Source organism: Oncorhynchus mykiss, chromosome 10, assembly GCF_057628025.1.
Source record: "Oncorhynchus mykiss isolate SJ-2025 chromosome 10, ASM5762802v1, whole genome shotgun sequence".
NCBI lineage: Eukaryota > Metazoa > Chordata > Actinopteri > Salmoniformes > Salmonidae > Oncorhynchus > Oncorhynchus mykiss.
This window is the reverse complement of record NC_143031.1, coordinates 72,423,351-72,435,225: the sequence shown is the minus strand read 5'-3', so window position 1 is coordinate 72,435,225 and position 11,875 is coordinate 72,423,351. Positions and strand designations below refer to the sequence as shown.

Below are 11,875 nucleotides of genomic sequence, written 5' to 3'. Positions count from 1 at the left end.
GAGGCAGCAAAGTGATCAATATTTTACCACATGCACCATACAGTCAACACTGAAGGCAAACCTGATGTAGTCATCGCACGCTAGAAATATGGGACCAAATCATTAACTTGACTAAAGTGAATGCACTATCAATTCTTCCAAACGTGACACCTTCAAATGGGGGACGAGATACATAAAGTGCTTTAATTTCTAAATAGTTAAACAGACGTGCATGAAAATACCCGCAAATAAAAGGTGACATTTTGTACTATCCCTTCATAAAATATTTGATCTCAAATCCAAAATACTGGAGTGTAGAGCCAAATGTTTAGCTTCTCTGTCCGAATAAATACACAGGGTAGTATATGCGTGTTCCATACAGTCTAAACTGAATCCAAAATGAGGTAAACAAACTAAACCTCCATAGTGTACAGTTAACACAGAAACCATTAACTCACAACCCTTCAGACGGACCTAGAAGACAGTTCAGGACAGTATCATTACTAATTCCCTCATAACATTCAGTCTGAAGCATGGAACCAGCCAACAATCTCACTTTCTTATTCACAGTCTGTTGGAACCAAACAAAATCCTGAACAAATTGGCGGTATGATTTATAAATAATAAAAATATGTCCTGGGTTATTACTTCACTAGATCCACAACAAGGGGCGGCAGGGTAGCCTAGTGGTTAGAGTGTTGGACTAGTAACCGAAAGGTTGCAAATCCCCGAGCTGACAAGGTTCAAAATGTCATTCTGCCCCTGAACAGGCAGTTAACCCACTGTTCCTAGGCCGTCAGTGAAAATAAGAATTTGTTCTTAACTGACTTGCCTAGTTCAATAAAGGTAAACAACATGCATCCATCTGCATATTCACTCAGATCCTGTGCATTATTTAGGAGTTATGAATCAATGTTTCCATTGTTTTCTATAAGGTAGGCAAGAAACATCAAGGGAAGCAATAAGAAAACAGCCTAACAAGGAACAACATGCTTTCTTAAACCTGTCTCCTCCCTTTCATCTACACTGATTGAAGTGGATTTAACAAGTGACATCAATAAGGGATCATAGCTTGTCACCTGGACTCACCAGATTGGCCTACGTCATGGAAACAGCAGGTGTTCCTAATGTTTCGTACACTCAGTGTATGTCTGTATCTCCAAAGGAACAATGAGCTTTCAACACATTCATAACCACGACCAAGTTCTGAAAAATGTACGAGGGAAAAAAAGTAGACGAGGACTATTAAACGCTGAAAAGAGACGTACTGTACAGTAAGTTATTCAACATTAGACCAAGTGATATTATATTAGGACCCCTTTTTAAAAACTCGGCTCTACCTGCCACTTAACTATTGAACCAATCGCTGGCCCATGCTGGCCTACCGCGCCATAGTGTGTTGTGGTGGTGTACCACAATAGAAACCTGTGTTGTGTCAGAGGAAGTCATTACCATGAACACAATCTTACAACTATCTGTATTCCACCACAGTCCTTTATAAACAAAATGTCAGGCGCCAAATAAATCAATTAAAATCAGCAATTTAAAAAAAAACAGCCCTGCCCTCAATGTAGAGGGCACTGAAACTAAATGCTCTCGCTAGCTGTCAATTCTGTTTGTCCATTTTCTCTCTTTCCTTCCTTGGTCTAAAAACCAAAAAAACACCCATACTAGTTTTTCCAGCACTATCCCATTACTGTAAGTGCATCACCCAAAAACCTTCCAGACGTCTTTGCATCACAATTGTTTTCTAGGGCCCATCATTACTGTATTCAAGTATGTGAAAAGTATCACCCCTAAAATATTGATCCACATTCGGTCATAATGGCCTCAAATACAATAGAAAATGATTTCACCTCAAAAACCCGCTATCCTCAATCAATTCCTATAGGATCAGGCGAACAGAATGTGTCTGGGGGGGATTTTATTTCATTACACCCCTCCCTCCGTATTAAACTAGGGGAGTGTTATGAGACGGACGCCATCAGCGGGCCCTGCCATCACTCTCACGGTGGTCGGCCCTGGTGCTTTGTGGGTAATCGATCTTCACCGTCCAGAGACGGTCTCCATAATTGGTTAAAATGACCGGGGTGCAGAGAGGGATGACTCTCTCACCCCCTCTCTCGCTCTCTCTGCTGAAAACCATTTCCCAGCTCTGGCTTGGAGCCGAGCCAAGCCCGGGGTTGTTCGGATGCGTTCCAGCCCCAGCCTGACTGGCAGCAATTACGGGGTGTCTGAGCCAAGCTCAGCTTGCGCTCCGCACAAACACCCCTAATTACTGCCAATTAGGCTAGGCGGGTAGGCAGATTGGAGAAGCCGGGGGGATGTTCAGGCATGGGTGGGCATGGAAACTATTTTCAAGGGCTTAGAAAACGTGACTGGATGAAAAGGTTAATACTTTGGAGTGCGGGGAGGGAGGGAGGATGGTGAAGGAGGGGAGAGAAGGATAATAACAAAAGAAAGGAAAAGGGGGAGGGAGTGAATGCCCCCCCCCCCCCTGGTTTCCTGGTTCTATTTTCTCACCTCCAGCGACGAGCCGGGTTTCTTTTTCAGCTCCTCACATTTCCTGAACTTGCAGATCTGGTGGCCCGTCTTACGGTTCCGACAACTGCTGCACACGCCGCAGTTGATTAGCCGCCGGCAGGGCGCACACACCCCGCACCGCTTCCTTTTCTTCTTCGCCGGGTTCCCGCCGGACGCCGAGGAATTATTCTGTGGGCAGTCTGCCAGATTGGCAATTTGAAACGCACTGTCTGTAACGGCTGCCGAGGCTGCGGGGGAGTGAAGGGCTGTCATGACGATGACCCCGGGAGGTAATGAGATGCCCCCTAAAGCCGGAATGGCGGAAAAAGTTCCGACACGTTCCTGGAGATTCATTATCTCTGCTTCGCCGGCGCCGCATTTCAGCTTGTTCATGCATTCTCCCGCTAAAGGTCTGCAGTGTTCGGGGGATAAGGTAGAGAGGAAATTATTATTTGCCATTTGCTGTAGCGTTTCTGGCGGCACGCCATGCTTCCCCGGCCTCTGGGAGTCATTCCTGTGCATGCTGGTCCTATTAGGGTTTATTGTCGCCGATTTCCTCCCCCAGAGCATGGCGTTATCGCAGTTCCACGGGGACATGCCTATCCGGGCACTGGGGAAAATGGGGGTCGTGATGCGGGCGATCTTGGCCGTCTGGCCGAACGCGCCGTTGGTTTTGTAAAAGTTTGCGAAAGAGCGGTACCGTTCCATCTCGGCGTTATAATCCAAAAGTTGGCTTAATCCACCATCCTGGAGGTTCTGCAAGTTCTGCAGGTTCTGCAGGTTCTGAAGGTTATCCTTTTGTAAGAGAGACACGTCTGCGTTCTGTCCGTTCTCAATGCAGAGAGCATTGTTTATATTAGACATGGCTGGGGGGCGGTTGAGCAGGGTTCACTGGGGAAGAGTCCGGGGTCGCCGTCAACGGTGGCCTTCGTCAAACTAGAAGCTGCTGGTTACCACCAACAATATGTTACCATCCTGCTTCTGTCTCCTCCAGCACTAGAACACAAAGAACAAACAATTACAGACACAACAGGAAAACAACATCCTCAGCCTAATCAATTTCCATTTTCTCTCCAAGTTTATCCATGAGATAAAAAGCTGATAAAAGACGTTTGACGAATCAGCTGGCATGTCCTTCATTTTCTTTTTTCGGACTATTTTAATAATGAAACCAATCTCAAACTATTGCGAGCAGATCCTTATCTGGTGACAATAATATAATAGCTGTGACACACCAACATGTCATAACGGGATACAGGAATTAGCATGCTGGAGAAGACAGCACTAGTTTCGTGTCAGAGAGAATATCAAGAGATTTTTCTTAATACGGTTGTCAAAGGATTCCTGGATATATTGAAATAAGTCTTATCAATTATGTATTTATGGTATATTCTGGCAGAGGATAAACAAATACATATGGATGGGATATAAACGACACCAGTCACTTTAACAATATAAGCACAATAATCAACCAAAAAGCATCATCCATGCTCACTGAAACTAACTACTCTGGAACGTCAACACAAAATCCCTGACATTATCCTGATGCTCTACAGTCTCCAAAACACTGTGCACATTGAACACCTCACGAGGGACAACATTTTACATTATCTTCACCATCACTGATGCTCTTCTAAAGCCATAAGGTCTCTCCCATGTAAACCCACTCCCGTTCGGCCTCTTAATAGCACCTGCTATTCATTCATGGGTCCCGGGTTCTATTACAATGACAGCGGAGAGAGACCACCACTGGTGAATTTCAATCCAACCCGTGAAGCCACAGACAGACCTCCACAGACAACCGTAGTGTCAAGTGCCTTAGGGGGGAGAGTCCATTTCCTCTCTTCGCTCCCTCCCTCCCTCTCTCTCTCCCCCAGTCTGTCTGGAATTGGTTTCCACTGATAAAAGCCCCATTAGACACTTCTCTCTTTCCCCCTCCCTCCATTAACTTTTGCAGGCTCTTTCATTCTTTGTTTAATTGCCAAAGCCAATCCATTGCGGGTAAACACTGAAGCATTTTGAGTGTCTTCCATGGTACAACCCAACAGCTAGCTCCCAAAATGAATGATAAATATCCACACAGGAACAGTGGAAGCACAGAGAGAGAACATGTATACAACTGCCCAGCAATCAGTAATTGTGCATACATCTCCTCTACCACAAAATGAAATTCCTGAATGATGAAATCCATGCCAAATAATGGATTAACCGTTTCTGTTTCATTAATATTCAACTTGAGGACAAAGCTAAAATAGATCATTTTTCTAAAATCACAATATTAAACAAATGTAATAGTAACGGTTTGAACACAATGACAGCCTACCTGATCATATGAAGCAAATATCCATACAAATGGATAATATAGATATAGATAGATAGATAAGATAAATAGTAGGTGGAAACAAAAAACATGCCATGGTGTGCCATCCCAAAAGCACCCCACCGCCACCAGTAAACAAAACCGTCCATGCCTCAATGATCGGCCCGGCTCGCAGTCATTATTACTTAATCAATTCACCCCAGGAGCAAAATAGGCTGCCCAAAGGCAATCAAGTCACGGCTATCGATTCTCCGCCTGTAAACAAACTTTGGAAAGACAGAAATGTTCGATACTTAGAGAAAGAGAGGGAGGGCGAGAGAGGGAGACAGAGAGAGGACCACAGTAGTGTACGTCCGATGACGACTGACGAGCCCTTGTGTGACTGCTGTGGCTTCCATTAATTATCGCTAGTCTGGTCTGTCGGAGACACTCGGAGACCAAAGGTCATGTAGAAACAATCCATGGAAGGCTCTGGACAGTACAAATAAACCGTTACAATCAATCCGACAGCGCCTGGATCACTTTACCGCCAGCTTTAGCCGACGTAAATCGGGGGAGGGGGGGCAGCAGTCTCAGAAAAGCATGCAAAATATCATATGACGCTGCCTGTACTGGGTAAAATGGAAGAGCATCACCTACCTACCAGGTTCCTGGCGAGAAGAGATTCCAGACGCCTAGCAGTCTGCTGCCAACACAGAGCGGCACATTACCGCAAGGCGCGATTGAGATAAAAAATAACGCGAGGATGTGGGAAGAGCACAGCCACACTGAAAAAGAGCGCTCAAAACAAAAGGAGCATGTTTACAGACTTATTTTCCTGGCTTGAGAAAAAAAGTACAAAAAATAGCAAACTTAAAGCGATAGCTTATCGAGCTTTTTAGAAGAAAAAAAAACGGTTTATTATTATAAAACCACGGCGCTGTAGGGGGGAAATAACGGTGCGTTGTAGGTGTTTCCTCTGCTTGGTCCGAGGTGTTTTGTGTGTGGCTGCCTAGTGTTAGCTCCGTGCTGTCTCCTGTCGCTGTGTGTGGCTGATTGGTGCTGAGGTGAGGAAGCTAGGATGTGGACACCTACTGATCATTGGTTAGAAATTACTATAGAAACACTAGGAGCACTCGGGAGGGGGCTGGCTTAGGGCCAATGACTGTGGCTTAGGGCGCTCTGCCGGGAAATAACTCCGGGAAGCTGCGTCTTAACCTTTTGTCGTTCCCTTTCTCTCCTCTTCCATTTCATTCGGACACGCGAAGCGTTTAGAGGGTTGTCATTTACAGTATGCGTCTTTTAATAGGGATTTGCGCTTCGCGTGAGGGAAATCTTGTCAAATTAATTGGAATTGAGCGGTCCAGTGATGAAGATAAAATGCCTCCTATCAGGGTGTTTTTTTTCTCTCTCCCCTCTCGGTTAGAACGACTGCCATAATTACGAAGACCTGCGCGTGCCACCACGGGGATTCATCACGATTAGGCTATAAATCCTTCCCGATGGCCACAAATGCATGGCTCCCGTGTAGAAACACATGGATGCACGGCACATTTATTCTATGTGCCCATGTGAGGTGCACTCCATTCACAATATTATGGAATATAATTTCTCGCTAATGCACGTGAAATATGGTAATGTAATGAATAATGAAATTATGGCGCCAATCAATTACCGAGCCAATCATTCAACCAACACAAATTAGGCCTATAGATGTGCAGTTGGTGGTGTAGGCTAGCCTGAAATTATTAAACATCCCTCAAACTCAAGATAATTAATTTCATGAATAGACTATGCATGAAAAGTGCCAACACAATGCGATTTCAATAGATCTGGGCTATTTGCCCAAATATAAGTTCATCCCAATTTGACCGAAATCTACCTTTAGTTATAATTAGTGACAAAGCTGTCAGATCACTTGTCAACTTTAAAATGTCTTGAAAATAAACTTCAATAAGTAGCTATTTTAAAGCGGTAAACTTTAAAGTAAAAATTGCTTGCGGCTAAAACAATGGCTCTCCCAAACAGACAGCAACACACACCCCTGATTACAAATGACAGGCACCTGTGCGGCAATTAGCCACTCCCACAAATCAGCCAAGACAATGAGCGGAGCAATTAACAGAAAGTCTGGAGCTATCTGCCACATTCACAACAACTGGGAACTCGAAAAATACGAGGTCAAATAATGACGTCAGTGATCTTCAGGTCGGAAAGTCGGAGCTCTAAAAAGAGGCTCGAGTTCCGGTGCTGGAATTCCGAGTTGGATGACAATTCAAATCGATTTTCCCCAGTCAGAGCAATTTTTTTTCCCGGAGTTCCCAGAGATTGTGGCAATAATAAGCACTGATTATGGCGAATGATTGAATGGGTAACTTAAATAATTGTATACACATATGCTTCATAAATCTATAGTTTAAAAAGTAAAACCAAGTTTAAATACTCTAAAAATGTAAATTTATTCCATTGTGAAGGACTACCCTTCACAGTTATACACTATATATACAAATGTTTGTGGACACCCCTTCAAATTAGTGGATTCAGCTATTTCAGCCACACCAGTTCTTCACATTTCGGCCCTGCTAGAGCTGCCCGGTCAACTGTAAGTGCTATTATTGTGAAGTGGAAACATCTAAGCGTGTCAACTGCTCAGCCGCAAAGTGGTAGGCCACACAAGCTCAGAGAACGGGACCGCCAAGTGCTGAAGTGCATAGCTCATAAATATCATCTGTCCTCGGTTGCAACAATCAACACCGAGTTCCATTAGGCCTCTGGAAGCAACATCAGCACAATAACTGTTCATCGGGAGCTCCATGAGGTGGGTTTCCATGGCTGAGCAGCCACACGCAAGCCTAAGATCACCATGCGCCATGCCAAGCGTCAACTGGAGTGGTGTAAAGCTCGCCACCATTGGATCTGGGTTTGGCGGATGCCAGTTGAACGCCACCTGCCCTAATGCATAGTGCCAACTGTAAAGTTTGGTGGAGGAGGAATAATGGTCTCGGCTGTTTTTCATGGTTTGGCTAAGGCCAAACCATTGAAGGAAAATCTTAAAGCCAAAGCATACAATGGCATTCTAGACGATTATGTGCTTCCAACTTTGTGGCAAGAGTTTGGGGAAGGCTCTTTCCTGTTTCAGCATGACAATGTCCCCTTGCACAAAGCGAGGTCCATACAGAAATGGTTTGTCGAGATTGGTGTGGAAGAACTTGACTAGCCTGCAGAGCCCTGACCTCAAATACCATCAAACACCTTTGGGATGAATTGTAATGCTGACTGCGAGCCAAGCCTAATTGCCCAACATCAGTGCCTGACCTCGCTAATGATCTTGTGGCTGAATGGAAGCAAGTTGCCGCAGCAATGTTCCAACATCTAGAAAGCCTTCCCAGAAGAGTGGAGGCTGTTATAGCAAAGGGGCAACCAACTCCATATAAATGCCCATGATTTTGGAATGAGATGTTCAATGAGCAGGTGTCCATATTGGGGCTCCCGAGTGGCGCAGCGGTCTAAGGCACTGCATCTCAGTGCTTGAGGTGTCACTACAGACACCCTGGTTCGATTCCAGGCTGTATCACTACCGGCTATGATTGGGAGTCCCATAGGGCGGCGCACAATTGTCCCAGCGTCATCCGGGTTTGTCCGGTGTAGGCCATCCTTGTAAATCTGAATTTGTTCTTAACTGACTTGCCTAGTTAAATAAAGGTTAAAACAAATAAAAAATATACGGTCATACCTAAAAACGGTTAATTCATGAAATGTCTCAGAGGAGGAATGCTGATCTAAGATCAGTTTTCCCTTTTAGATCATAATGAATACGATTGTATCCACCGGGTGGATCTGATCCTAGATCCGCACTCCTGAATAAGTTGTCTGCCTGAGCCAGTGGGATGCCAGTGTGGCCTATTCTATAAAAGGAGACGGGTTCTAATGGTTTGCCATCATTTTAATTTATAGTGTTGGCACTCGCCAGTGTAAGGAACAAGCCAAATTGGCATTTCATTCAACACAGCCTACCTCTGTAGTTATATGTAGAAAGTTGATTATATTTGTGTAGTAGGCTAATGCTGTAACTACAGTATACCGACAACATTGTATTGATGGCAGTGTAGCCGTTGCCTTTAGCCTATACAGAAAACCATGCAACCTATTCTCAAAATAGTCTTTAGATGATGCATACATTAATATTGCCAAGTCATGCATCCTACTATGAGCTTACATTACGCAGAGATCCCCCTCATGAACAATTACTAATAGAAACAACAGCTGTCCTTGTCGTTGGATACAGGGAACCATGTGGTGGTTAGCTATAACTCAACATTACTCGTATGCTCTTATTTCTGCCTCTAATTAGGGCTGGATTCAATCCATATTGCCGAAGTATCGCGGAAGATAAGAGGTCAAATTAAAAGGTCATTTCCGATTGAGCCGACATATGCAGCGTTTACCGTGAGCGAATTGAGTCTCCGCGACCGCAGGAACGTTGCCATTTAACTGTCAATCGCACTATAAAGCGTATCTTCAGTGCTACGGGTTGAATAGAGCCCTTAGTCCTTTGGGAGAGTTTCTTGGTTAACCCTTCTATTACATGTAAACCATCAGTATCAGCCGCTGCACATTTACACATCACATCTGTGTCTACGTAGCCTAACCAGCACCGACTGAAAATCATTTCATCTTACCAGCGTCCACACCCCCCTGGGGAAATCTGCCTAGGTGGTCCTAACCTCTGTCTCGCTAAGCCACACAGGGCATTAGGAAGCAGGGTCTCGACTGGGGCGGCTGTGTCTCTAGGATAGTTGTGGGAGGAATGGGCTCCACGTGGCAGGCCTTTGTTCCTGGCCGTGTGCCCCAGAATCCCCCCCACCACCACCACCGCACACACCCTCCTCCTCCTCTGGATTTTAAGTGAACTCCAAGGAGTAATTAATAATGACGATGCCAGATTTAAGTGTAGCCAGCGTTTAGTCGATGGAAATGGGATCCAGGAGGAGTAAGGTCATGGTATGTGAGACACGGGCGGCTGGGCCAGGCGGCTTGGGCGTGTGGAGGTTGGACATGGGAGGATTGGCAATGCGGGCTGGGAGTGTGTGTGTGTGTGTGTGTCTGTGAGAGAGAGAGAAAGAGCATAATCTTTCTTGTTCTCCAAGTCCTCATATCTGTTGTCAGGGCCCCTTTAAATGAATTAAATTACTGAGTATATAAATGGCAATTCAACAAAATCATCAAAGTATGGGCATAAATTACACTCCAGGTTAAACAATACATGTGAAATTATTCCTAATATTGGTTAATGAATTCTATAAAAATAGAATGGCACAGTCTTATCATTGGAGCTGTTTCTCAATGGAATGATGAAAAAAAGAGATGGAAAGGGGGAGGAGGAGTAACGTTATAGTGCTATTCATCCTGGAGGTGCATCTGATGAGCTCATCCAGTTTGCCTGTTATGGAGACTAGCATCCCCCTGAGCCCCCTAGAGCATGAGGAGAGAGAGGTAGAGCGAGAGAGAAAGGGGGAGAGATAGAAAAGGGAAAAAGAAAGAGATGGGAGAGAGAGAAAGAGGGATGAGACAGAGAAAGTATAGAGTAAAAAGAGAGAGTGTGATAGAGAGAGAGAGAAAGAGAGAATGTGAGAGAGAAAGAGAGAATGTGAGAGAGAAAGAGAGAATGTGAGAGAGAGAGAGAGAGAGAGTGATTGACTGCAGGCAGGGAAGGGAACAAACAGTGTGAGGAGATTACTGCACGGCAGTGGCGTCGACAGTGATGCGCCTCCTCAGCACGCCAGCGACCTTGGCTGGTGTTTATTTAGAAACCTGCCTCATTTCCCCCTCCCCTCTGAGGTAATATATGGTGCTGTCTCACCTCACGCACATTATCCCTCCATCTGTGGCAACATGATGCAGATCACCTGTATTCACCCTGGCTATCTTTCTCTGATATACTGGGACGCACAAGCACAAGTGAGTGCACACACACACACACACACACACCGCTCTACCATTTCCCAGCTTAATTGGAGTGTGTACAGCACCCTTAATTATCTAACATGCAGCTTTGCTGACAGTGACACTGTGACCTGACCAACTATGACTCCTGGCACGTAGGCTGTGTCTCAATCCATAAGCAGCATGTTAAGATACCTTGGAAATGGCACTTTAAAAGGGCTATGTTAACAGCCTCAAAAGACAACATCCTTGTGTATTGAGACACAGCTGTAGTCTGCATGGAAACGATGACTCCATCTAACCTCAAGGCAGCCAGTGGTTGGAAAGTACGTTGTTGGAGGGCTAGTGTGTAAACAAAGAACAAAACATGACCAGCCACACAGATGTAAACAATAGGACAATGCAACAACGAAGAGCTTCCTTAGACGCCAGAAGGTGATTAACCTGACCAAAGATAACAAACAGGAAGCTTATTGTGGTAGAAAGGGTTGGATGTGTTTGTATGAAGAAGGGTGAGAGAGTCCAGACCAATGCCAAGTTTGGAAACTACACGGCACATTACACAGCGGGCAGAATTTGGCATGAGACGTCATAATGACGTCATCATCGGGTTCAAAGCTGGTTTGGGATTGTAAAGACGTGAACCATATTACAACCAGGTGAAGACTTCCTATTTCTTGATGATGTCATAAAGCCATCGTTGAAAGTCATATTTTAGTTGTTATCTGGTCATACAATCAGTGAAATATGAATCTAAAAACATCCTTTTACAACCAGTATACAACCTGACCATGATTTAACATTCACAAGAGATGTCGTAATTATCACTAAACTAGTATTACGCAACAGTTTACCTGTCTCCTTTACTAACATCAGTGTATTAAAATGTCATCATTCTTGGAGTTGAGTTATCATTTTACCTAATCATTTTCTTACAAGTGCCAGCTGTTGGCATTTGGCGTTGTATAGACATCCACCTCAAACCAAGACGCTCTCTCAAACAACAACGTCTGACTTCATTAAACAAGGATCAGTGCTATCTGGGTTCCTTGGGACCTCCTTACCCTAAACCCTTACCCTAAACATAATCCTTACCGTACCATTTTACATTTCATCTTCAATGTGGTAGGG

The 11,875-nt window shown here is 44.6% G+C and overlaps 1 protein-coding gene across 4 annotated transcripts in view; it reads right to left on the bottom strand.

Moving 5' to 3' along the window:
- The window catches only part of LOC110498626 (CXXC-type zinc finger protein 4), a 31,265-nt gene extending 25,337 nt beyond the window's left edge, over positions 1-5,928 (bottom strand). The window contains exons 1-2 of one of the 4 annotated variants that reach the window (XM_090187826.1): positions 5,462-5,928; positions 2,503-3,498 (exon numbers count right to left, since the gene is read on the bottom strand). In XM_090187826.1, coding sequence (XP_090043952.1) covers positions 2,503-3,366 — 864 coding nt within the window. In that variant the 5' untranslated portion in view covers positions 3,367-3,498; positions 5,462-5,928. The remainder of the gene's footprint in view (positions 1-2,502; positions 3,499-5,461) is intronic. The other 3 variants (XM_090187823.1, XM_090187827.1, XM_090187825.1) reach the window with 3 other exon arrangements.
- Between the last annotated feature and the right edge of the window lie 5,947 nt (positions 5,929-11,875).